At 40.1% G+C, this 26,774-nt stretch overlaps 1 protein-coding gene across 1 annotated transcript; it reads left to right on the top strand.

Annotated features, from left to right (window-relative positions):
* The first annotated feature begins 370 nt into the window (after positions 1-370).
* LOC123515736 lies at positions 371-26,482 on the top strand. Its single transcript, XM_045274590.1, has 8 exons — positions 371-822; positions 1,436-1,489; positions 1,751-1,971; positions 19,507-19,598; positions 20,027-20,633; positions 23,681-24,112; positions 24,257-24,469; positions 26,445-26,482. The coding sequence occupies exons 1-8, from the start codon at positions 371-373 to the stop codon at positions 26,480-26,482; spliced, it is 2,109 nt and encodes a 702-aa protein (XP_045130525.1).
* The last annotated feature ends 292 nt before the right edge of the window (positions 26,483-26,774 follow it).

Below are 26,774 nucleotides of genomic sequence, written 5' to 3'. Positions count from 1 at the left end.
GAGACGTTTAAGTGAGGCCACGCAGCTTCCTTTAATGGTAAGTTCACAGCACTACTGAACTGGTCTATAAGACAAGAATTAGTGCTATTAGATCTTGCTGAGAGTAAATCATCGTTTCAATAAATGTTTACTACCTTGTATACAGTATGAACTGATACTAGAAATAGAACAACGGTCATGACTTTCTTTGATATATTTTCATTTAATCTTAAATTTGTTATTAAAACCCATCACGAATCCCAACATACTGGTGTAAATTTTTTTTTATATTATATGAATAACACATACGGACAGAGAGAGAGAGAGAGAGAGAGAGAGAGAGAGAGAGAGAGAGAGAGAGAGATAAGCGGAAATAATATTATTTATGACAATGTTCCGTTCCTTCAGATTATCGACTGCAGCCTCTTCTTGGTGGTGTGTTCTGCCTATAAGCCGCTCCCGCAGCCTCACGACTCTTCCGGACGAGATTAACGACGATCTCTTAATCCCCAACACACCTCAATATTCTAGGCTGCTCAGTAAAGCGTCCACTAGCTTGTCTGCATCATCGAATAATCTCACTGACAGCAACATTATTTCAAATCAGTCTCGGAAACACAACGTGAACAAGGGTAGGACGACCCAGCGACACCGTCAGTCTTGTCGCAGCCCGTCTCGGGAGGTCTCGCAAGTGACGTGCGGCTCGTCCCTTTGTGCCAAGTTGGACTCCACACTGACCCAAAACTATGAACCCTACGAGACCCCACACTATTACACATTCCATCTGACCCTGCGCAGCCCCTCCAACGGACTACCACGTGGCAAGTCTCTGACCCACAACAGGTATGTGTGTGTGTGTGTGTGTGTGTGTGTGTGTGTGTGTGTGTGTGTGTGTGTGTAATTCACCTCGGTCGCCTACTGGTCACCCAGCCAACCTTTCCCATTGCGAAGCGAGCTCAGAGCTCATAGACCGATCATCGGGTAGGACTGAGACAACAACACACTCCACACACCGGGAAAGCGAGGCCACAACCCCTCGAGTTACATCACGTACCTATTTACTGCAAGGTGAAAAGGCTACACATTAAAAGGCTTGCCCATTTGCCTGGCCGCTTTCCGAACCCGGACTCTCTCGGTTGTGAGCTGAGGGTGCAAACCACTACACTACGTGCTGTGTGTGTGTGTGTGTGTGTGTGTGTGTGTTAGAATATAAAGTAATTTCGCTTCCACGACGGAGAAATGTATAAGCACTGTGACTACATCTTCATCATTCAGTTTTCTCTGCTTTTATGGTTTTGCTACCATTCTCCACCACCAAACGAAGAGACCTTATATTCCTTGCTTATATTCATAACTGCTGAGTGGATTTCTTCCGTTTCCTTTTCTTAGAGATAAGTATTCTTGTTAGCTTGTAAGTGTATTGTTAACGAAATTAATGATTTTCCTATTTTTTAAGGTGTGGGAGGAATTATCGGAGCAGCTGCAACTCGGAATCTGATCAATCAAAGACGTAAGTCACCTTATTAGTCTTTCATAAACATTTTTCATCCGCCAGCTGAGTGGACGTTAAAAGTATTTGCAACAAGAACGTAAAAAATAACAGGTGAATATCCTGTACTTTTAAACATAATACAACAACAAACAAATGCTGATATGGTCCGTTCTTCCAAGAAAATTAAATGACTACATGCGCTCTCCAAATCTTTGGGTCTGCCGGTGAAGCTGGATTCAGTGAGGTGTGTGTTGTCTTGCTAAGCTACGTTTCCTTCAGTCATAGGTGTTCAGGGCTCGGCATGAATATTCCTGGGAATACTGGCAGCGTGATCAGCGCTGAAAGGGATGCTAACAAGGTCAAAACGGAGAATAAGATTAATGTAGGCGATGGCACAAGAAATGATGATGGAATGCCAAGTGACGATACCAAGAGTCCCGCCACCAACCAGTCCTTCAGGACAGAGACCACCCAGGACACTGACGGAAAGGAAGCGCCAGGTAATGTATCCTTTACCATTATTTTTTGTTTATTTAATCAAAAGATTTTCTTCTAAATGGGCATTTATTGGGGTACAGTAATTTCAGGCAGCATAACGTCTTATCAAAATCTGAAACGTGAACTACTATATAAAAGTAAATATGCTTCGCGTAGGAGTGTATTATACTTTTTTTTTTTTATGCATAAGAGAACTAGAACAACAAAAGCAATTAAAAAAAGCGCTAATGAGATACCAGTCACTGAAGAAGAGCGGATAGTTGTCAAGTTATCGAGTTTTTGAGGCATTGAACGATTATAAGTTTTCTCTATTGTAGGGATCAGAGATAGTTTTTCCGCTAACGCTTCATACTTATGAAGTGCGTAAGAACAAAAGATAAAAAGTCCAGATGAACTCTCCCTAGTGCGATGTACTAAAGGTTCCTTAAGCTCGCCATTTTGGATACTTTCTTTTCAGCTCTGTTTCACTTCTTAGGCGGCAGTCTCCGCTAGATGGCATTAATGCATGGTTGATATTTTTTTTCTCAGCTAAGAGCAGCGCTTTTTCATAAACGGACAGCAACCGATCAGTAGCTCTAAAAATCAAATAATGCGTCATAATCACATCATGATTCAAGAGACAACTGCGTCTGTGGAGCCCAAAAGAGGGTTACAGGACAACGCAACCCATTGCGTACTCGGGCCATTGTCAACTCGGCACACCTATACCAACTCGGACCACTATGTGTACCAATGTGGCCCATTGTGTGTATGAACAATATCAATGAAAGAAAACATGATCTTAAGTTACGAAACGTGTTTATTACTTTACTATCGTTGATGAGTTCAAAATATGGGAATCACAGTCACTATCAAACATTATTATATGTGTACAAGTTAAATAAAGGCAATTGTTATATTAGACTGTCACTGTCAAGCACACACACACACACACACACACATCGCATAGTGTAGTGGTTAGCAAGCTCGGTTCACAACCGAGAGGGTCCGGATTCGAGTCCCGGTAAGCGCCGAGGCAAATGGGCAAACCTCTTATTAATGTGTAGCCCCTGTTCACCCCTGTTCACCTTGAAGTAAATAGGTATGGGATGTAACTCGAAGGTTGTTCGCTTTCCCGGTGTGTGGAGTGTGTTGTGGTCTCAGTCCTACCCGAAGATCGGTCTATGAGCTCTGAGCTCGCTCATTAATGGGAAAGACTGACCGAGGTGAATTACACACACACACACACACACACACACACTCGATTTATTGAAAAACCAGTTGGATTAGGAAAATTGGTAGACGAAAACTATGATAATAAATGTTTAGGATTTCGTGAGGACAAAGGTAATGTGAGAAGATTGGTGAACGTGGAGAGGGAGTTGAGATGCATGAAGGAAGTGATCTCAAGTATTCTGAACCCCCCCAGATTGGAACCGCCTTGTCGTGGTGGGGGGGGCTTGCGTGCCCCTGTGACCTGGCGAGTTAGGCTAGAGGGGGCTTAGGCCCCTGCTCTGCCCTTTCGAGGGGTAGAGGGCTACCCATGCTAGTACGGTCGCCAGTTAGGGGCCAGAATAAATGGACCAGCAGAGCCACCCGCTGGAGGGATCGCCCAATAGGGGCCGTCCTGTGCTGGATGGTTGGGTGTCCAGGCTGGGATGCTTTGGAAGGGGGGTCTCAGCTTTGTCGTGGACAAACATTCGTATCATGTGGGGCCTGTTTTTAAAACGACTGGTCCGCATGGGGACGAGGTACCCCGTCCACGGCAGCCAGCGCTCCCTCCCATTGTAGTCCCAGTAGGTGGTTTCCCTTGCCCTGGAGCCAATTTTTTGTGTAGCTGTTTTTTTTTTTTATGGGAAAACACAAAAAACATTCAGGTTCTCGTGAGGTGGCTGACCTGGCCCACGAGACGTCATCTTCAGGTCTGAGTAAGGAGGAGGATTCCCCTCCACAAGGGCCTCCCACAGCAGTCTCCTGTTCTGGGAGTTCTTCTGAGGATGCATTTCTGCTGCATATGACTCTCTTGTAATGGTAAATGTTAATCCATCATTTTCCTATCATGCCTTGCACTCACTTCTCAAGGTGTATGGTACGGTTGTTCGCATTCGACTGGTTTATGATAAGGACTTTCCTTCTAACCGCTGCTATGTGACGTTTATGTCATGTGATGAAGCCCGTTTAGCTTATGAACATGTAGCATCTCTGCCCCTCGCCGGCCATGGCTTTAAAACTGAATTTCTCCAGTCACGTAATATTTCAGACAGTGACATGGATTACATCCCAAATGTTTTTGAAAACTATTTAGAGAATTCAGTTCCAGCAGTCCGCCAGATCCCACCTCCACGTTGGTTTGTGGCGTACTATAGAAATGGGCGTGGAATTTCATCCATGCCTCCCGGTACCTGTCCAAAGAAATCGGCACGATTCCTGAGGGAATCTGAAAAGTATGGGAAGGGGGTGCTTGTGCGAGCAAAAGATCTTACGCAAGCTAGGATGTTGCAACATCTCCCATGCCCTTCTGACAGCATGTTTGAGACTGTTAAGGCTCATCCCACCTTTAACTATAGCAAAGGTTGTGTTTATAGCCAAGACCTCTATGAATTCCCAGAAGAGGAAATACTAGCAATGTGCCCTAGCTCAGTACAAAAGGTGACTAAGATGAGGAACTCCTCCAACATGGTCCTTCTCACCTTTTTTGGGTCCACCCTTCCTGACCGTGTTAATATCGGTCCTATCAACCTTAGGGTGAGGCGCTTTGTTTCTCGCCCTCTTCAGTGCTTCTCATGCTATGGGTACGGTCACGGGAAAAGCTCGTGTAAGGAAGCTTCCCGATGTGGTAATTGCTCTGCACTCGACTCGCATTCAGAGGAGCATTGCAATGGTGCAGCTTATTGTTTTCATTGTCGTGATGCTCACCAGGTACGTTCCAGGCAATGCCCCAGGTATCGCCGAATTCTTCGTCCCGGCCCCCGCGCTGGGTTTTAGACAAGGCAGATTGGCGTCGATTCACAGACTTTAGTTCTATTATCCGTCCGCTGGCTGACTTTTCTACTTGTGCTGAGGCTGTTGATTATTTTACCGATTTTTTAAAAAATTTTTAGCGCTGAAGTCCCTAGGACGTCATGTCGCTTTACTAAGCGTCCCGTTCCTTGGTGGAACGCAGCATGCACTGCAGCGGTGAAAGAGAAACGGGCAGCTTTCTCTCGTCTCCGGCGACATCGTGGAGACCCGCAGTGCCTGGAAGCTTTTCGGCGCTGCCGAGCTCGGGCCCGCCGCGTTTTGAAAGAGGCACAAAGAGCCTCGTGGAAAGCCTATGTCTCTTCCATAAACGTCCGCACCCCTCTTTCGGATGTCTTCAACAAAGTCCGCGGAATTGCTGGGAAGTATTCTGCTCCTTCCCCACCAATTTTGTTGTCTGCTGGGCGAACGGTGGCAGACCCTAGGAATGTCGCCGACCTCTTTGCGGAGCACTTTGCCAGTGTTTCCCGGAGGCATCCTGCAGCCCCGGGCGGACGTCACCGCCAGAGAATGGAATCTCTCAGCATAACTTTTCTTCCGCTGGATGGGAGTCTTATAATGTCCCTTTCTCTGCTTCCGAGTTGCGGACTGCTTTGTCCCGGTTTCACGACTCTTCTCCTGGGCCAGATGACATACCTTTTGCCTTCTTGCGCCACATGTTTTACACTGCTTTTAACTTTCTTTTAAATCTTTATAATATGATTTGGCATACCGGTGACTTTCCATCTTCTTGGGCTGTGGCAGTGGTTCTCCCATTTCCGAAGCCTGGGTAAGATAATCTCCAGGCTACGAACTACCGTCCTATATCTTTAACGTCCTGTATTAGCAAAGTGTTAGAAAAGATGGTAAATATAAGACTCATGTGGTATTTGGAGAGGGGGAAGTACTTGTCACCGGTATAGTACGGCTTCCGAAAGATGAGGTCTACTACTGATGCTCTTTTATCCCTAGAGTCTTCCATTTGTGAGGCCTTCGCTAATCACCACCATCAAGTAACAGTCTTTTTTGACCTGAAGAATGCCTACGTGACACGGCTTGGTGTCATGGCATTTTACAGTCTTTGTTTAATTTTGGCCTTCGTGGCTACCTTCCTATTTTCTTATCCAGCAGTTTTTATCCAGACGTTTTTTACGGATTCGAGTTGGGAGTGTTCTCTCCGATGCTACAGCTTTAAATAACGGTGTCCCACAGGGAAGTATTCTTAGTGTTACGCTATTCGCAGTTGCAATAAATGGTGTTATAGATACTCTACCTGATGGAGTTCACAGTTCTTTATATGTGGACGACTTGTGCATCTCTTTTGCTGCTTCTAGGATGTCACTGATTGAGCGCAAGCTCCAACTGGCGATCAATAGGGTGTCCAGTTGGGCCAACATGAACGGTTTTTGATTCTCCACCTCGAAGACCATGCATTTTTGTCGCAACCGTGGTGTCCATCCAGACCCGGATTTATACCTCGCCAATAGACGCCTCTCATGCGTGGAGGCGACTCGATATCTTGGCCTTTTATTTGACAACCGTCTCACCTGGGTTCCCCATTTTCGCTCTCTTAAGGCGTCTTGTCGGCAGGCACTATCCCTTCTTCGGGTTTTAAGTCATACCTCTTGGGGTGCGGACAGGGACACGTTGCTGTTACTTCACCGTACACTCATACTTCCGAAGCTGGAATACGGCTGTGAGATCTACTCATCTGCAACAGATGCACGACTACGCTCGCTTGACCCCGTTCATCATGCTGGGGTCCGCTTGGCTACGGGTGCATTTCGGAGATCTCCAATACCTAGCCTTCTAGTGGATGCTGGTTTCTGGCCGCTCGACCTCCGGCGCCAATCTTCGATGGTCCGGTGTTGGTTTCGCACCCACCGTCTACCTGATTTTGTCCCCTGTGTGTCAATGTTGCGGGACTCGCGCTCGCAGGCGTATGTCACTCGACCGAGTCTCCCTAAACCTTTTGGCCTACGTGTTGCAAATCTCATGGCAGAGTTATCTATCGACCCCACTCCTGTGTACTCTTTCCGTCTCCCGCTAGTTGGTTATTGGCAGCTTCCTGTTACCTCATTATGCCCTCCTGCCATGGATGGCAAGAAGGATTTCCTGCCAGCTCTGTCCCACACACGGTTTTTAGAACACTTTTTTATCCATTCTAATGACATCCCTGTCATTAGGAGATGGCTAACGGGGGTCGCAACCTCGAAAATGGGAGAGATCACTACTTCCACTCTCCCTCAGTGGACATACTCCCATGTCCGGGATCGCCGTGCACAGACTTTATTGGCGCGATTACGTATAGGTCACACGTACCTTACAAATAGGTACCTGCTGACCAGGGACCCTCAACCTTTCTGTGAAGACTGCCTGGTGCCACTCACAGTACGGCACCTCTTTGTGGAGTGCCCTAGTTTACTAGACCTGCGAAACCGCTACCTCTACCGCTGTCGCAGTAGAGATAGCGGTGTCTATCACCTCTCTCAGGTCCTTGGACCAGCGTGTCTGGCCCTTGGCCATGATTTATTCGGTTATTTTGGAGAGGCTGGCCTTCTCTCTTATTTGTGAATTTTAGAATTTTATTTATGTATTTTGATATTTTATTCGATTTTATTGTACTATTAGTGTTTTAGGAACTTTTAATTGTATTGGTTTTATTGTTTTTAGTTTTTTTATAATTATTTTTCTTTACGAAAAATGTTTAAAGTGGAGCCAAATGACCGTGGCTGTTGCGGCGCCTACTTTAAAATCCATCCATCCCTCCTTAATGAATAACAGAAAGAGAGTGGGTGACAGGACAGAACCCTGAGGAACACCACTATTAGTAGATTTAGAAGAACAGTGGCCGTCTACCACAGCAGCAATAGGACGGTCGGAAAGGAAGCTTGAGATAAAGTTGCAGAGAAAAGGATAGAAGCCGTAGGAGGGCAGTTTTGAAATCAAAACTTTATGCCAGACTCTATCAAAAGCTTTTGATATGTCTAACGCTACAGCAAAAGTTTCACCAAAATCTCTAAAAGAGGATGACCAAGACTTAGTAAAGAAAGCCAGATCACCAGTACAGCGACTTTGACGGAAGCCATACTGGCGATTGTGAAGTGACAGATGTTTGAGAATCTTCCTATTCAGGATAGATTCAAAAACTTTAGACAAGCAAGAGATTAAAGCTATAGGACGATAGTTTGAGGGGTTAGAACGGTCACCCTTTTTAGGAACAGGCTGAATTTAGGCAAACTTTCAGCAGAAAGGAAAGGTAGAAGTAGATAGACAAAGTTGAAAGAGTTTGGCCAGGCAAGGTGCAAGCACGGAAGCACAGTTTTTGAGAACAATAGGAGGGACCCCATCAGGTCTATAAGCCTTCCGAGTATCTAGGCCAACGAGGGCATGGAAAACGTCGTTACGAAGGATTTTAATTGTAGACATGAAATAGTCAGAGGGAGGAGGAGAGGGAGGGACAAGCCCAGAATCGTCCAAGGTTGAGTTGTGAGCAAAGGTTTGAGAGAGGAGTTCAGCTTTAGAGACAGAAGAGATTGCAGTGGTGCCATCAGGATGTAATAAAGGAGGGAAAGATGAAGTGTTTTTTTTTTATTCATACCATGTGGACTTTTCACGGGAATTTATGGGCTAAAGGGGGTACTTTAAGTGGTACCTCCTATTTCAAAGCCCACCCGCTAGGAAACCGTTGCCCCGAGTGAGGAAGCCCAACCTATACTCGGACCGTGGACAGGATTCGAACCCGTGCGCTTGGAGACCCCTCGGACCCCAAACCACGCATGGTTCCACTGTACCCGAAGTTATTGGAGATGTTTTGGCTAGATACCAAAAGTCTCGAGGGGAATTAGAGTTTGAAAGATTTTGATATTTTCTACTTATGGCAAGTTGAAGAACAGACTTGGCATGATTCCGGGCAGAAATATAGTGCATGAGATTCAGGAGATAGAAGACTCAAGTACCTTTTGTGGGCGACCTCTCTATCATATATAGCACGAGAACAGGCTGAGTTAAACCAAGGTTTAGAAGGTTTAGGTTGAGAAAAAGAATGAGGAATGTACGCCCCCCATGCCAGACACAATCACCTCTCTTATGCGTTCAGCACGAAGAGATGGATCTCTGACACGGAAGCAGTAATTTTTCCAGGGAAAATCAGCATAATACCTCCTCAGGTCCCCCCAGCTGGCAGAGGCAAAACACCAATGAGGCACCTTCGCTTTGGGGGATCCTGTGGAAGGATTGGAGAAATAGAACAAGATACAAAAATGAGATTGTTATAACAACTGGAAGACAACTCGATTTTAAAATGTGGAAAAATCTTGTGTCACAAACTTATTGAGCTCCTACAGTAGAGCAATAGATATAATTCAGGCGAGGGAAGGATGGGCAGACTATGTCTACCTGGATCTATTTTTTTTTTTTTATAAAGTAGCACATCAAAGATTGTTCCGGAAAATTAAAGATATTGGTGGTTTACAGGGAAAAGTACTGGATCAGATAACATACTTCTTAAAGGACAGAGAAATGAGAACAGTGATAAAAGGTTAAAAATCGAAATGGTGCACAGTTATAAGTGGAGTTCCACAGGGAACGGTTCTTGCCTCTGTAATATTCATAGTGTATGTCAGTGATTGATGAGATAGACAGTTATATATATAAGCTCTTTGTAGATGACACAAAGTTACGGAAAAGAGTTAAAAATTACATGGATTGTGAAATACAACAGAAAGACTTGAATAAGATACACAAGTAGCGCAAAAATGAGAAATGGAAATTAATGCAAAAAAAAAAAAAAGTGTAAAGTAATGGAACTACTGAAAAGCAATAGAGGACACTATGGGAAGGGTAGAAATTCAGAAAACAAAAGAGAAGAAAGACCTAGGTATTACAATAAATGACAATTTATCACCAGAAAAACACGTCAACAACATAACTGGTGAAACATACGAGTTACTAAAAGAAAATGAACTGGACATTTACATTTACCTATATAGATGAAGATATATTGAAGAAATTAATAGAATGCATGATTCAACCTAAACTAGAATATGTTGCACTTATATGGTCACCACATAATAAGAAAATTATGAGGTAGATAGAAAAAATTGAAAGAGCTGCAACCAAAATGGTTCCAAGTTAGCGAGACCTAACGTATGAGGATAGATTAAAGATATTAAAACTTCCAACACTGCAATAAAGGACAGAGAGAGACCTAATTGCTATATACAGGGCATGGAAGGGGATGGAGGCAGTTGACAAAGAAGACCTATTAATGTGGGACAGAAGAAATACAAGTCAGAGGAGGGGAGTTGAGGAGACAAAATGCTTTTGATTCCACCCTATCTAATAAAACTGTGTGAGTGGAACCCCCCCAAAGAAAAACATGCAAAGAGTAATCCATACAAGGACTGGTAATGCACAGAGTTAGAAAAACTGGCGGAGATGCCTTAGAACGCCTTACTTCATAAAAGATGTTTTAGCAAGAAATGAGATGTGAAGTTTCCAGTTAAGATTATGAGTAAAGGACAGACCGTCGATATTCAGATAGAAGAGGGGGAGAGTTGAGTGTCATTTATGAAGAGGGGATAGTTGTTTCGAAGGTTGTGTCGAGTTGACAGATGAAGGAATTGGGTTTTTGAGGATTTGAAAACTAATAAGTTTTCTCTGCCCCAATCGGGCGTTCTATCGCGTCCCTGCGTCATCTATTGACTTCCTGAAGGTTTGGTCGTCTCTGAAAGGACGTGGAAAGATGTAGCGTGGTATCATCAGCTTAGAAGTTTGGTTAAAAAGGTCATTAATGAATAAAAGAAAGAGAGTGGGAGATAGGACAGAACCCTGAGGAACACCACTAGGCAGAGTTGAAAGAGTTTGGCCAGGCAAGGTGCAAGACCGGAAGCACAGTTTTTAGGAATAGGAGGGACGCCATCAGGTCCATAAGCCTTCCAAGGGTTTAGGCCAGAAATGGCATGGAAAACATCATTACGAAGAATTTTGATTGAAGACATAAAATAGTCAGAGGGAGGAGGAGAGGGAGGGACAAACCCTGAATCATCCAAGATGAAGTTTTTAGCAAGTGTTTGAGAGAAGAGTTCAGATTTAGAGACATGAAATGGCAGTGGTGTTATAAGGGAAAAAAATATAGAAGGGTAAGATGAAGAAGTAAAGTTATTGGAGATGTTTTTGGCAAGATGCCAGAAGTCACGTGGGGAGTTAAAATTTGAAAGATTTTGGCATTTTCTATTTATGATGGAGTGTTTAGCAAGTTGAAGAAGAGATGGCATGATTCTGGGCAAAATTATAAAGTGCATAAGATCAGGAGATGGAAGGCTTAAGTACCTTTTGTGGACAACCTCTGTCATGTATACAACTAGAACAAGCTATGTTAAACCAAGGTTTAAAAGGTTTAAGTTGAGGAAAAGAATCAGGAATGTACGGCTCCATGCTAGACACTATCACTTCTGTTATGCGTTCAGCAAACAGATATGGGTCTCTGACAAGGAATCAGTAATCATTCCAAGGATAATCAGCATAATACCTCCTCAGGTCCCTCCACCTGGCAGAGGCAAAACGCCAGAGGCACTTACGCTTTGAGGATCCTTAGGAGGGATTAGAGAAATAGGACAAAATACAGAAATGAGATTGTGATCGGAGGAACCCAATGGAGAAGAAAGGGTAACAGCATAATCTGAAGGATTAGAGGTGCAGGTCTGGGACACGAGTAGGTTGTTGTACCTGCTGCTCTAGGTCATGGAGGATAACAGAATTGAAGGCTAGTTCACCAGAATGGTCAATGAAGGGAGAGGAAAGCCAAAGCTGATGGTGATTCCTGACCATCTTGGAGACATGCCCAACATTCTTGATCTCTTCCTCACCTCTAATCCTTCTGCTTATGCTGTCTCCCTTTCATCTCCGTTGGGCTTCTCCGATCACAATCTCATTACTGTATCTTGTCCTATTTCTCCAATCCCTCCACAGGATCCCCCAAAGCAGAGGTGCCTCTGGCGTTTTGCCTCTGCCAGTTGGGGGACCTGAGGAGGTATTATGCTGATTTTCCCTGGAATGATTATTGCTTCCATGTCAGAGACCCATCTCTTTGTGCTGAACGCATAACAGAGGTGTTAGTGTCTGGCACGGAGGCGTATATTCCTCATTCTTTATCTCAACCTAAACCTTCTAAACCTTGGTTTAACTCAGCCTATTCTCATGCTATACATGAAAGAGAGGTTGCCCACAAAAGGTACTTGAGTCTTCCATCTCCTGAATCTCATGCACTTTATATCTCTGCCTGGAATCATGCCAAGTCTGTTCTTCAACTTGTCAAACACTCCTTCATAAATAGAAAATGTCAAAATCTTTCAAACTCAAACTCCCCTCGAGACTTCTGGCATCTAGCCAAAAACATTTCAAATAACTTCTCTTCTTCTTCTTTCCCTCCTTTATTTCATCCTGATGGCACCACTGCCATCTCTTCTATCTCTAAAGCTGAATTCTTCTCTCAAACTTTTGCTCACAACTCCACCTTGGATGACTCTGGGCTTGTCCCTCCCTCTGACTATTTCATGTCTACAATTAAAATTCTTCATAATGATGTTTTCCATGCCCTTGCTGGTCTAAACCCTCGGAAGGCTTATGGTCCTGATGGGGTCCCTCCTATTGCTCTCAAAAACTGTGCTTCCGTGCTTGCACCTTGCCTGGCCAAACTCTTTCAACTTTGTCTATCTACTTCTACCTTTCCTTCTTGCTGGAAATTTGCTTACAATCAGCCTGCTCCTAAAAAGGGTGACCGTTCCAATCCCTCAAACTACTGTCCTATAGCTTTAATCTCTTGCTTGTCTTAAGTTTTTGGATCTATCCTCAATAGGAAGATTCTCAAACATTTGTCACTTCACAATCTTCTGTCTGATCATCACCAGTATGGCTTCCGTCAAGGTTGCTCTACTGGTGATCTTCTGGCTTTCCTAACTGAGTCTTGGTCATCCTCTCTTAGAGATTTCGGTGAAACTTTTGTTGTAGCGTAAATATATCAAAAGCTTTTGATAGAGTCTGGCACAAAGCTTTGATTTCAAAACTGCCCTCATACGGCTTCTATCCTTCTCTCTGCAACTTTATCTCAAGTTTCCTTTCTGACTGTTCTATTGCTGATGTGATAGACGGCTACTGTTCTTCTCCTAAATCTATTAATAGTGGTGTTCCTCAGGGTTCTGTCCTAGCACCCGCTCTCTTTCTATTATTCATTAATGACTTTCTTAACCAAACTTCTTGCCCTATCCACTCCTACACTGATGATACCACCCTACATCTTTCCATGTCCTTTCAGAGACGACCAACCCTTCAGGAAGTCAGCAGATCATGCAGGGACGCCACAGAACGCCTGACTTCCAATCTTTCTAAGATTTCCGATTGGGGCAGAGAAAATCTAGTAGTTTTCAATGCCTCAAAAACTCAATTCCTCCATCTATCAACTTGACACAACCTTCCAGACAACTATCCCCTCTTCTTCAATGACACTCAACTGTCTCCCTCTTCCACAATGAATATCCTTGGTCTGTCCTTTGCTCACAATCTTAACAGTAAACTTCACATCTCATCTCTTGCTAAAACAGCTTCTATGAAGTTAGGTGTTCTGAGGCGTCTCCGCCAGTTTTTCTCACCCCTCCAACTGCTAACTCTGTACAAGGGCCTTATCCGCCCTTGTATGGAGTACTCTTCACATGTTTCGGGAGTTCCAGTCACACAGTTTTACTAGATAGGGTGGAATCTGACGCTTTTCGTCTCATCAACTCCTCTCCTCTGACTAACTGTCTTCATCCTCTTTCTCACCTCCGAAATGTTGCATCTCTTTCTATCTTTTATCGCTATTTTCATGCTAACTGCTCTACTGATCTTGCTAACTGCATGCCCCCCATAATCCTGCAGCCTCGCTGCACATGGCTTTCTTCTTCCTCTCATCCCTATTCTGTCCAGCTCTCTAACGCAAGAGTTAACCAGTACTCTCAATCATTCATCCCTTTCACTGGTAAACTCTGGAACTCCCTCTCTGCATCTGTATTTTCGACTTCCTACAACTTGTCTTCTTTTAAGAGGGAGGTATTGAGGCATTTGCTCCCCAATTTTGGCTGAAGCTTTACCACTTTTTAAAGAGCCAGCACTCAAGTGGGCCTTTTTTTTTTTAATATGTTCTTTTTTTGCCCTTGGCTGGCTCACTCTCCCCTACATAAAAAAAAAAAAAAAATTATATATATATGTATATATATATATATATATATATATATATATATATGTGTGTATACATATATATAAAAATAGTGTTGTTATGTGTCAGTGTGTGTTTTTTTTGTGTGTGTATTTTTTTTTGTGTGTATTATAATTTAATAATAATACTTTGTGTTGTGTGTCTATGTTCAGTATCTATACATCTATGTCATTTTTTATTTTTTTCTAATTAATTTATTATTTTTTAAATTTTCCTAAAAAAATGTGTGTGTGTGTTTTTAAAAAGAAGTGTATATGTTAATATAAAATTTATAAATTATATATTTGTTATATATAGTATATATGTATAAATATATATATATATATATATATAGATTTATATATGCATATATATATATATATATATATATATATTATATATATATATATAAGTATATGTTTATATATATATATATATATATATATATATATATATATATATATATATATATATGTGTTGTTTTATGTATTTTTTTTTTGTTTTTTTTCATTTGTTTTTTTTTTTTTGTGATTTTTTTTTGTTTGTGTGTCATGTGTGTGTTGTGTGTTTTTTTGTGTTTTTTTTTTTTATATTTTTTTTTGGGTATATAATATTATTTGTATAATTAAAATAAAAATATATATATATATATTAAAATATAAAAATGATAAAAAAATATGTATATGAAAAATATATATATATAAAAAAAATATTTTATGTATATATATATTTTTTATGATAAAATCTATAAAACAAACTATGTATTCTCACTATAATATAGAAATCAATATTTTTATTTCTCTAAAACAAAAAAACTATAAATAAAAAAAATGTGTCATATATAAATAACTGATATGATAACCCTTCTATAATAGTATATTAAATGCAAAATAATATATATATTTTTTTGAAAATATGTAATAATATAAAACAATAAAACAATATATGATTTTATATAAAAAAAAAATAAAAAAAATAATAAGAGAAAAAAAAAAAAAAAAATTATTTTAGTGATAAAAAAAAAAATAAAAAATAAAAAAAAAAAAAAAAAATAAAAATAAAAAAGACCCTGTAAAAAAAAAAATTTATAAATGTGTTTAATTTTAAAAAAAAAAAAAAAATAAAAAAAATAAAAAAAGAAAAAAAAAATTTTTTTTAAAAAAAAAAAATAAAATTAAAAAAACCTTTTTTTTTTTTAATATTTTTTTTTTTAAAAAAATATAAAAAAAAAAAATATTTTAAAAATTTTTAAAAAAAAAAAAAAAAAAAAAAAAAAAAAAAAAATACTGAAAATTTTTTTTTTTTTTAAAAATTTTATTAACCTATTCATATATTTTGTTTTTTTTTTTTGTTTTTTTATATTTTTTTTTAAAAATTTAAAAAAATTTTTTTTAAAAAAAAAAAGGGAAAAAAAAAAAATGAAAATATTATTTTATAAATATTTGTATTACACATATTTAAAACAAAAAAATAAAAAAAAAAAATAATTTTTTAGACAAATTTTATATTAAAACAAAAAAAATTTTAACACTAACACTTTTTTAAAATTTTAATTTATATTATAATTATAAATTTATTTAAATTTTATAAAATATATTTATTTAAAAAAACATTTATATATTATATTTTTATTTATATAAAAATTTTTTTTTGTTGATTACATATAATAATAATATTATATATATTTATCTTATAATATAAAATATATATATATATATATAATTATATTAAATTTATAATATAATATATATATATATATTATATTATAAAAATATATATATAATATATAAAAAAAGAAAAAAATATAATATATATATATTTCATACACTATAAATATATATATATAAATTACAATATATTTATATATATATATATAATATATATAAATAAATAAAAAAAAATAAATAATATTTTTTTTTAATAAACATATAATAATTTTTTAAAATTTAAAAAAAATTTAAGAATATTTTTTTTATAAAATAATAATTTTTAATACTTTTAATATGTAAAAAAAATAATATATATATATATGTTTTTTTTTTTTATAATAAAAAAAAAAAAAAAAAAAAAAATTTTTTTAATTTACATTTTTTTTTTTTAAAAAAAAATAATATAAAAAAAAAAATTTAATTCAAAAAAATTTTTTTTTTTTATATTTTTTTTATTCATATATTTATTTTTTATTTATTTATTTTATATATTATTATTATTATATTTATTATTATTATATTATTTATTTTATTATATTATTATCATTATATTATTATTATTATATTAAAATTTTTAAAAAAAAAAAAAAAAAAAAAAAAAAAAAAAACCCCCAACCCCCCCCCCCCCCCCACCAAACCCCAAAAAAAACCCCAAAAAAAAAAGGGGAAAAATTTTAAAAAAAAGGAAAAAGGGGGGGGGGAAAAAAAAGGGGAAACCTGGGGTTTTTCCCCCCTTTCCCCTTCCCAAGGCCCCGGCCCAAAAAAAGGGGGGGAAATTTTGGGGGAAAAAAAAGGGAAAAAACCCTTTTAAACCCTTTCCCCTTTTTCCCCGGTAAATTTTTCCCCCCAAAAAAACCCCCCAAACCTTAATTCCTCCAACAACCCCCTTTTTTTTGGTAACCTTTAAACCCAAAAAACCCACCAAAAAAGGAAAAGGGGCCCCCCCTTTGGGCCCCTTTAAAAATTCCCTTTTGGGCCCAAAAAAAACCCAAGGGGGGGGAATTTAAACCTTTAAAAGAAAAGGGGGAAATTTTTTAAAAAGGGGGGGTTTTTTTTTGGGCCCCAAGACTATCAGGACAGATCTCTGTGTGGTGGAAATGGAAACGTCGCAGTAAAACAATTGGTGCCGGTGAGAGAAAGAGAGAGAGAGAGAGAGAGAGAGAGAGAGAGAGAGAGAGAGAGAGAGAGAGAGAGACAGTACTGACCACCGAGCTACTGTCGCCCTCATCAACCTGGAGACCATCACCTCATGGGGACGACGGTGGCAAGTCGACCTGGCTCGTGATAAAACACGTCATGCTTGTCACCAGACGACGCAGTCCCCTGCCATCCCCATCCCTCCCATTCGTCTGGATGGTTTGGCGTCTGCTGTCTGCTGTCACCATTCTTGGCGTTGAAATAGACAGCAGCCTTTCCTTCACCAGCCACGTCAAAAGATAGCTGCCAACGCCGCTGGCAAGTTAAGTTGCATCAGACGAGTTTCACATCTCATTGACGCTCGAGGTTGACCAATCTCACGCCGCCCAAGTCCGATCCGTCATGGAGTATGCTCCTCTGACTTGGTCGTCTTGTCCCCTTCCTACCTTGGCCTCCTTGACAAAGGTCCAAGACCGTGCCCGGCGGCTCATCTCTACTAAGGTTCTCCCAGACGAGCAAGCTCCCCTCCTACAACCTCTACAGCACAGGAGAGATGTGGCGGGTCTGTGTGCCACCTACAAGATCCACAAAGGAGGGCGCCCCACACCTCTCTGCTCTCCGGCAGCCGTGGCCGCGCCTCACCCCACAGCACGAGGGAGGCTTGCACGGAGAATCACCTCACTGTTCCATTCGCCAGGACGGAGACCTTCCTCCGTTCTTTTGTGCCAAGATACACTAGGCTTTGGAACAACCTAGTGAGTGATACAGATATACACAAGGCTCCTACTCTTCAGAAATTTAAGTGTGAGGCTAATAAATGGATAAAAGTGTAATAGCGTATTGTTTTAAATGAAAATGTATCATTTGAAATGAAAATGTTGGTCTTCAAAAGTGAATGTGTGACTTTCGGCAAGAAATTTTTAACCAAGAAAATGTGAATCTTTCAAGGAAAAAAGATAATTAGTGAAAAGTGAAAGGGGCGTGTATATCCCAGAAAGTCTATGTAACAAATGGCATCTTGTATTATTGTGTGCAATTTTTACTATTTAGTTTATATAACTATTTTACTATTTTGTATTGCATTGCATTTCTCATGTACTAATATTATGTCAAAGAGTTCTCGTTCGCAACTCACCGTGAACTTTTGGCTATTTACTATATATACCTTTGTAATATCAATTTGTAAATAAAAAAAGAGAGAGAGAGAGAGAGAGAGAGAGAGAGGAGCTTCCTTAGATTTGAATGAGTGACATCACTTTAATGCGGGAAAATATTCCTGATAGCACAGACCGCGAAAAAAGGCCGAAAGTAATGCTTCTGAATGTGTACTGTTTGTTGTCTTTATTTATTTACTTTTTTTTTTATCCTTGACAATCTTAGGTGCGGAAATATTCAAAATTTCGCCTTTCCGTACATGTCTCAGGTGCGGAGGTTAAGGACTTTAAATTTCGTCTTTCCGTACCTGTCTCTTCTGCATTTTGAACATTTTTTTCACTTTTAAGACCTCCACACCTCGTTTAGTGGTCCGCAGGTACGGAGGAGCGGAGGTGCGAAACGAGGTACAAAAGTGCCCAGGTCTGACATTTAGTAGAGGAGAGGTGGTGTTCTATAGATTGAATATTAGATAAAAGACCTCGAGTGTTACAGAAGGTAATGAAGAAAAAGTTGAAAGTGGGTGTCAAGACCAGAACAGTCCGACATATAAGCATTTATGTTCCCTTCACTCTGAGGTTGGTGTAGGAGTCGACATGTTAATTTGAATTTAAAGATGGGTGTGTGTATTGTTAGGCGGTGGCATAGTGGATAAGGTGGTGAGCGTGGGATCGGGCAGACGTCCACGCGTAGGTTCGAATCCCACCACGTACAGCCTTAAAACACTTTGCCATTTGTCGAGTGGTTTAAAGTTACCTACATGTCACCATGATACCCAGGTTCTAGGTGGTTACACTCAAGATGAGCTTGGGCGGTGATATGGGCCCTAATATGGGTACCACTATAAATAAAATTGCTTGCGCCACTAATGGGCGGAAGCTGAACAGCGCTTCCCATACACTCTTCAAGTGTGCCTACAGGCGCTATAGGCCTTACCGTAAAAAAAATAAAAAAAAACATTTGTGTGAATGAGGACAGTGATCTTTAGAAGGTAGGCTGTGACTGTCCTTTTGAGTTGTGAGACACAAAGGGAAACGTCTAGTGAGGTCAAAGCTAGCTTTTTTAATGATAAGTTTACAGCACACCCTGAATCTAGTGTTATTAGCCCTGCCTCTGATTGTGTATGCTGCCTCCTATGACAGGATTAGGTGTTATAATTGTTGTTATTATTATTGTTTTTATTACTGTGTTAAATTTTCCTCCAGTATAATTGAATATATTTACCTAAATGATTTTGTTGTAATTTTTATCTAAGATTCAACTATTTGTTCATCGATTACTCGACAGCGAGTTTAAAGACTCATTACAGAAATTATGTGTACTGCCTCACACAGGTCACGATCAGAAGCTGAAGCTGAGGCACCCGTCAGATGAGGTGAAATGCATTTGTTTCGGCATCGTGGATTACTTGAATACGGTGTTCAAGGTGAGGCTGAACTGAGGAAATGCACCTGATAATGATCACAACTTCTGCCTTAAGACATTAGACTATATAATTATTAATTTTGTATACAATTAAATAAAAATAATTCTTTGGAATTATATATGTGGATCATGCTTGCGTGCATACAAATATTTAAAAGACTGATTCATACAGCACTATATAATTGGCAATATTTCAAGTGTTTTTTATGTGTATGATTTGGCTTCTCGAGGCAAGTGGCTACTATCCATGCGGTCAACGAGAATGGCAAGGAACATAACTCAACTGTGAATTATTGGTGTTGATTGAAATAGCTCATATCTGTTTTAATGATCTAATGCCCATGGAAGTTTGAACACGAAAGAGAAGTTTCTTCCATACTTAGGACAGAAATCCGTATATATGCAAAAATAACACTATTCAATTTCCAGGAGGTGGACCAGGACGCTTTTTGGGAGAGTTGGTGTGGAAACTACGGCCCAGTGCTCACTTCAGCTCCTCCCACTGGCATTTCTGACTCTGAATCAGATATTGAGCCTCTTGCAGTCTCTCTCAGCTTTCCTCTGAACTACTCGGGTGGCACCGGGTATGAGGGCGGCGGCACTCCGATGAGAAGCAAGCAATGCCTCAAACTGATCCGTTGGAAGAGCTGTCATGAGCTGTTGTCACACCGCAGACCGAAAACTCTGAAGCGCCAGCTGACAGACTGTTCTTTTCATGGAAGATTCTCTGCAGGAATGGTGGAAGTATATGACGGTAACCTAGGCATATCCGTGGTCCCTGTGTCTATTGGAAATTGCAGCATTATCTCCCCGAATCTTCGCACGAACATAATTCCAAGAAATTTTTCTGTGGAAAAGGGGAGGGTTTGTTTTAAGGGTCCAGCATCTTCACCGCCTTCGCTGGTACATAGTACTAATGGAAAGCAGTGCGTGGAGCACAGCGGCAAAAAGATGATGTTCTTGTCTGACAAGCTTGTTGTGGATGGCAGCAGGAGACTCCTTGGTGTCGTCAAAACCGCTCATGGGACTAATGAAGGTAAGTCAATTAATCAGGCTGTAAACATGTACCGATACTGATTATGAATATTATTCAATCGGTATATATTAAATATCTAAAGAAAAAGCTTCTTGGCTCCAAAAGTAATCTCTCTCTCTCTCTCTCTCTCTCTCTCTCTCTCTCTCTCTCTCTCTCTCAGTTTTATCAGCCCAGTGCCATGTTACAGCAAGCCAATTGTGTTATTCGAAAGGTGATAGAAACCAATATGAATGTGGAAATTATAGGAGAATCTCTATTATGAATACCTTAGCAAAGTTATACGTAAACGCTATTGATACTTAACTAGTTGAAATTATGGAGGGACAAACAAATGTCAGGCAGGTGCACAACAGACCGAAGATTCAGCAAACACAGCTATAAAAGTATTGTGACCTTATAAAGGTCGAGAAAGTGAAACTATACGTATTGTTCATAGACATCAGCAAGAAATATGATAGATTGCTACAAGGGATGTCAGTGCATATGTTGGTTGGACAAGGGGAGAACTGGGTGATGGTTATATACCAGTTCGCCAGGAATGTGCTGCGGTTCACCAATTGGGCTGCGTCAGGGAACGCCGTCCAGTTGCTTGCTTTTTCACCATATGTATATTGCATTTGCTATTCCTGCCAGATGATATGGTTATTAGTTCTATTGAGGTCTGAAGCTCTGGATTAGAGGGTGCAAGAAGTGTAATATGGCAAAAGTCGTATTCCCGAGCAGATCCGAGAGAGTTAGCAAAAATAATGGGACAATTGTCTAGAAACCACCCTCTAAAATTAATTCAAGTCATAGCAAGATGGAAATACAGAAAAAAGTAGGGAGTTCAAGAGTTTATCAAAAAGAAAAGAATGAATGAGAAGACTGGTTAACCTCAACATTAGAGAAATGGACAGAATAGGAAGTGAAAGAAAAAGGAAAGTCGTACAGAAGTAGGTATGGAGTTCAATTGTTTAGCAGAAAAAGGGATGAATGACTGAGAGGACTGGTTAACCACAGAGAGGTGGACAGAATAGGGTAAGAGGAAAAAAGAAAGTCTTGTGCAGCGAGGCCGCTGATGGACGGGAGGTATGCAGTTAGCAATAAAAAAAAAGTTGGCATGAAAATAGCAGTAGAAAAGATAACAAGAGATGCAACATTGCGACAGTGAGGAAACTGAAAAAAGTTAGTCAGAGGAGTTGATAAGACGAAAAGCTTTCGATTCCAACTTATCTAATAATTATAACAGTGTGAATGGAATCACATACATGTGAAAAGTTCTCCGTACATGGGCGGCTTAGGCCCTTGTTCACAGCTAGCAGTTGGGAAGGGGGTGAGAAAAACTGACGGAAATGACTCAGAACTATAACTTCATAAAGGTTTAGCAAGAGATGAGCTATGAAGTTTCTAGTTAAGATTATAAATGAAGGATAGACCGAGGATGTCTAGTGTAGAAGAGGGGGACAGTTGAGCGTCATTGAAGAGAGCATACTTGTCTGCAGGGTTGTGTCGAGTTGATAGATGGAGAAATTTTTGAGACAGTGAGCAAAACTAAGTTTTCTCTGCCCTACTCAGAAATTTAAAGATATCAAAAGTTAGGTATTTTGTGGCATTCCTGCATGACGAGTTCATTTTTTGAAGGGTTGGTTGTCTCAAAAAGAACGTTGAAAAGTTTAGGTTTTGAAGATCACTGATGAATAATACAAAGAGAGTAAGTGAAATGACAAAATCCTGAGGAACACCACTGTTTTAAGAGAATAGTGGCCGTCTACCACAACAACAGAATGATCAGAGAGGAAACTTGAGATAAAGTTGCAGAGAGAAAACTGTAAGCCGTAGGAGGATAGTTTGGAGATGAAAGCTTTGTGCCGGACTGTATCAAAAGCTTTTGATATGTCTAAGGCAACAGAAAAAAAAAATCAAAATCTCTAAAAGAGGATGGCCAAGACTTAGTAAGGAGAGCCAAATGATCACCAGTAATGAAGTCTTGACGTACGGCCCCGTACACATTATGCATCAGCCACGCGTTGCAGTAGTGGTGTTGAAAAAAATAATGAGCGCAAACTGTAGGGGAGAGCGGTGATGATTCGGACGGTTGGATGGTTCGGACAGAACGTTTTCTTCATAACGTATGGGACCTACAGTCCCGCCAAATCGTGTGAAGTTGCCAAATAGTGTTTACTTCAGTCACGTATTGTTTGGAGACGGGGGCGGACGTATTTTGTGTTGCAGGTCAGTTTATATGGTTTTTTGCAATTCTCATGTAATTTTTGGAGTTATTATCGTAAGTGGTACTGCCGTGAATATACCAGGTGTCAGAAAACTCAGTATTGTGAGCAAATCTGTGTTATATGGCGAAGATATTGCAGTGTATACATGATCGAAAAAGCTAGCATGCGCCATCTTAGTAGGTTTATTATTATAGTATATAATGTGTGGGATGGTTCGGCAATCCAGGGGAAGTGATAGTTCGGACGTGTCCGAAGTATCCCACTTTTAAAGCCTAAGACAAAATAAAGGGTAGGCTTTTATAATTATGTATAGCTTTTCTTGTGACTCGCCCAGCCTCGATGTACCAACGCCCAACCAGTAGAGCTACCAAATAATATTTGTATTCGTGTGTAGCATAAACACACACACAAACACGGATGATGAATGGTGCTCCACAAGCATGCACAGGACTTGTTCATCCCAGTGGGTGGATGACGAGCAAGAATTTTCTCAATGTTCTGCAGCACTTTGTCTTGAATTCTAGGTGCAGTCTGGATCAGAAAGTTCTGCTCATAATGGATAACCATGAGTCGCATCTCTCTCTAGAGGCGATTGATTATGCAAGGGAACATGGCATTATAATCCTGACTTTGCCTCCACATACATCACACAAGCTCCAACCCCTCGACAAAACTGTCTTTGGCCCATTTAAGACCTACTACAATCAGGGACTAAATGCGTGGATGCTACAGCACCCGGACGTCCAGCAACTATCTATGATATGGCCCCAATTATGTCCACTGCTTGGGACAGAGCAGCAACACCAGTAAATATAAAATCTGGCTTTCGTTCCACAGGCATTCACCCATTCGACACTGGTGTCTTTCAAGAGGAAGATTTTGGAGGGGCATTTGTGACTGATAGGCCTTTACCAAATCATCCAACTCCTTCAACCTCAGCAACCTCACAGGGAGCATCAGGGCAGCCGGACCTTCCACCACCAACTCAGCAGCATCCAAATTCGACTGTTCATACACCCCAGCTTGATCAACCATCAAGAGTTCAAACACAAGTCTCTGATCCTCAGCAGTCCCAGCAAACTTCAGCTACTTCAGATTTAAACAGAGATAAGGAATCAGCGATTATAGGCCTACCATCTGGAGAAACAGCAACTGATGAATGTTCTCTTCAAGCCAAACCTATTTCAAACCCTGGCCATCAACTGCAGGTTTCTCCTCGGGATATTCGACCCCTCCCAAAAGCTGCACCGAGGAAAGGGACAGTTAAAGGTAGAAAAGGCGGAAAATGTATGATAGCAACAGATTCTCCAGAAAAGTTTGAAATTGAAGAGAAACTAAAGAAAAGAAGTAAAGCACAAACAAAGAGAAAGATCACGTTTGCCAATGAAAGTTCCAAAACACCAAAAATAAAAGTAAAGAAGGCAGGAGCACCAGAGAACACCAAGGGAACACCCGAAGACCACAGCAGTGATGAAGACACACTTGAAACAGAACACCTCCTTGCTGAAGAGCTCAACAAGTCTTCCGACTTTTCAGAGGAGGAAATCGACACCCCAGAAGTGGACTTCATTGACAAATTCCCAGAGAAAGGAGACTTTGTTGTTGTTGGAATAGACCCAATAAAAGGTAGCAGAGTTTATTATGTAGGACGTTTAATCAGTGACATGGATGAGGATAATGAATTTCAGGTTTCATATTTGAGAAAATCATTGAAAGGCCATTCAAATTCATTCCATTTTCCCAATATTGAGGATGAAGCCTCTGTTCATAGAGATGCAGTAATTGGAGTGCTACCAAAGCCAGTGGAACAGAGTATCAAAAGAAGACAGGGCTATTTTAATTTTTGTTTCAGTTTTGCTGGTTACAATATGCGTTAGACTACTAGCGATGAATTTTATGTTTATTTGGCCTATAGGATCAGTGAAGTGTTTTCTGCAAGTTTTTTTTAATGTGCCTATAATAAATCAAGATGTTCAGTTTAAAATTACAGTCATATTTTTGTTATGCGGAGCTATGTAATAGGCTATTATTAATTTGCCATATTTTGTTATGGTATGTTATACCTCGTTAACAGTGCCTCAAAGTCCAGTATAAGGGGTAAAAGTTTGTGAAATAGTTAAGAGTGAGTTTGGGTATGGTAGCGGATGTTCAACCCCACTCAGATAGACCAGACCACACAAAAGTCAGTAATTTTTTTTCAAAAAACTAATTTATTTTATTTTTAAAGCAATAGGGAGTCTGGTCTTTGCCATGTATAAGTGCCTTAAAGGTGTATTTTCTTTATACGATCAATAAAATAACATTATTCTTTACTCGTCTTTTTATATATCAACTATTCTAACATTAAAAGTCATATTTTTGTATAATCCGAACCATCCCACACACATGTCCGAATTATCACTACTAGGAAGGATGATTCGGACATTTTAGAAACATTTATTTGAAAATCTATAGCTTGAAAGGAAATAGATTGCACTGCTTGGCTTTTGCACTGGAAAAAGCCAAATAATGGGGGTACACGTGGAGATTCATAAAATAACGTTAATGCTTCAACTTTTTTTTTTAGGAATAAAAATAAAAAAAAACGTCCGAATCATCACCGCTCTCCCCTATACTGCAACACTGGTCACTTGTTTTCGCGCGCGAGCTGCTCACCATGCAGAGTTGCCAACTGGCTTTTCATTACCAGATTGGCTTCAATCTGGTAATGAGAAACCAGTTTGGTAATGAATTACTGTGATTTGGCAATCTGGTAATGGCAGAGTTAAAATTTGGTAATAAGTAGACAGACCTAATTCCTATCACAGGGTCAAAGGCTGATGTGCCAGGCAAAGAGCTCCCGCAGCTACGCACGTACGCAGACGCACGCACGCATACGTACGCAGACTGACATTCTCTCTCTCACACACACACACACACACACACACACACACACACACAAACATTTCTACCCATTTGCCCACATGCGCACGCAGAGTCACACTCGTAGTGTAGTGGTTAGCACACTCGACTCACACTCGAGAGGATCCGGGTTCGAGTCCCGGAGGCGGCGAGGCAAATGGGCAAGCCTCTTAATGTGTAGCCCCTGTTCACCTAGCAGTAAATAGGTACAGGATGTAACTCGAGGGGTTGTGGCCTCGCTTTCCCGGTATGTGGAGTGTGTTTTGTGGTCTCAGTCCTAACCGAAGATCGGTCTATGAGCTCTGAGCTCGCTCCGTAATGGGGAAGACTGGCTGGGTGACCAGCAAAAATAAATATCGATAGTTTCTTTGTATAAAAGGTGCAAGCTTAACTAAAATAATAAGACAAAATTGAAATCTCAAGGTAAAAACTCAAACATCTAGAATAAAACTTCAAAGCACTCTCAAATAACTAAAACTACAGTAATCTAAAAACTCGAGCTATTATCTAATATAAAATGTGTAGCATTAGCTAAAATTATCATAACACAAACTTTAAGGAAAAACTCATAGAAGCTAGCAACACATAAAATTGCAACACAAACTTAAACACCAAAAACACCGTAGTAATGTACAACAAACATCTTGATAACTTACAGCAACTCAATTATACAAGTTCATAATTACGTGACATTTTCCAGGATTGTTCAATGTTATATTTGTCATTAAAGAGATTTAGACTTAGTAAGTTATAACTTCGCCTAACATTATCTGAAACAGGACAGACCTCTACCACATGACACATACACAGACGTTCTTCTAATGGCAAACGATCTCGCCCCCTCCTGTTCCACCGCCCGCTCTCTATGGCCAGATTATGCCCAGACACGCGAAAGCGAGTAAAGGGCATCCTAAAACGGTCATTAATTGTGTGGCGGTCACTATACACACCGTGGATAGTACGGTACACGATGCATTTCGACCCGGTAGACGCAGGGATGCGCCCGTGTACTCTATGTACGTGTGGCCTT

This window comes from Portunus trituberculatus, chromosome 39 (assembly GCF_017591435.1).
Source record: "Portunus trituberculatus isolate SZX2019 chromosome 39, ASM1759143v1, whole genome shotgun sequence".
NCBI classification, from domain to species: Eukaryota; Metazoa; Arthropoda; class Malacostraca; order Decapoda; family Portunidae; genus Portunus; species Portunus trituberculatus.
This window is presented reverse-complemented; position numbering and strand designations above follow the sequence as displayed.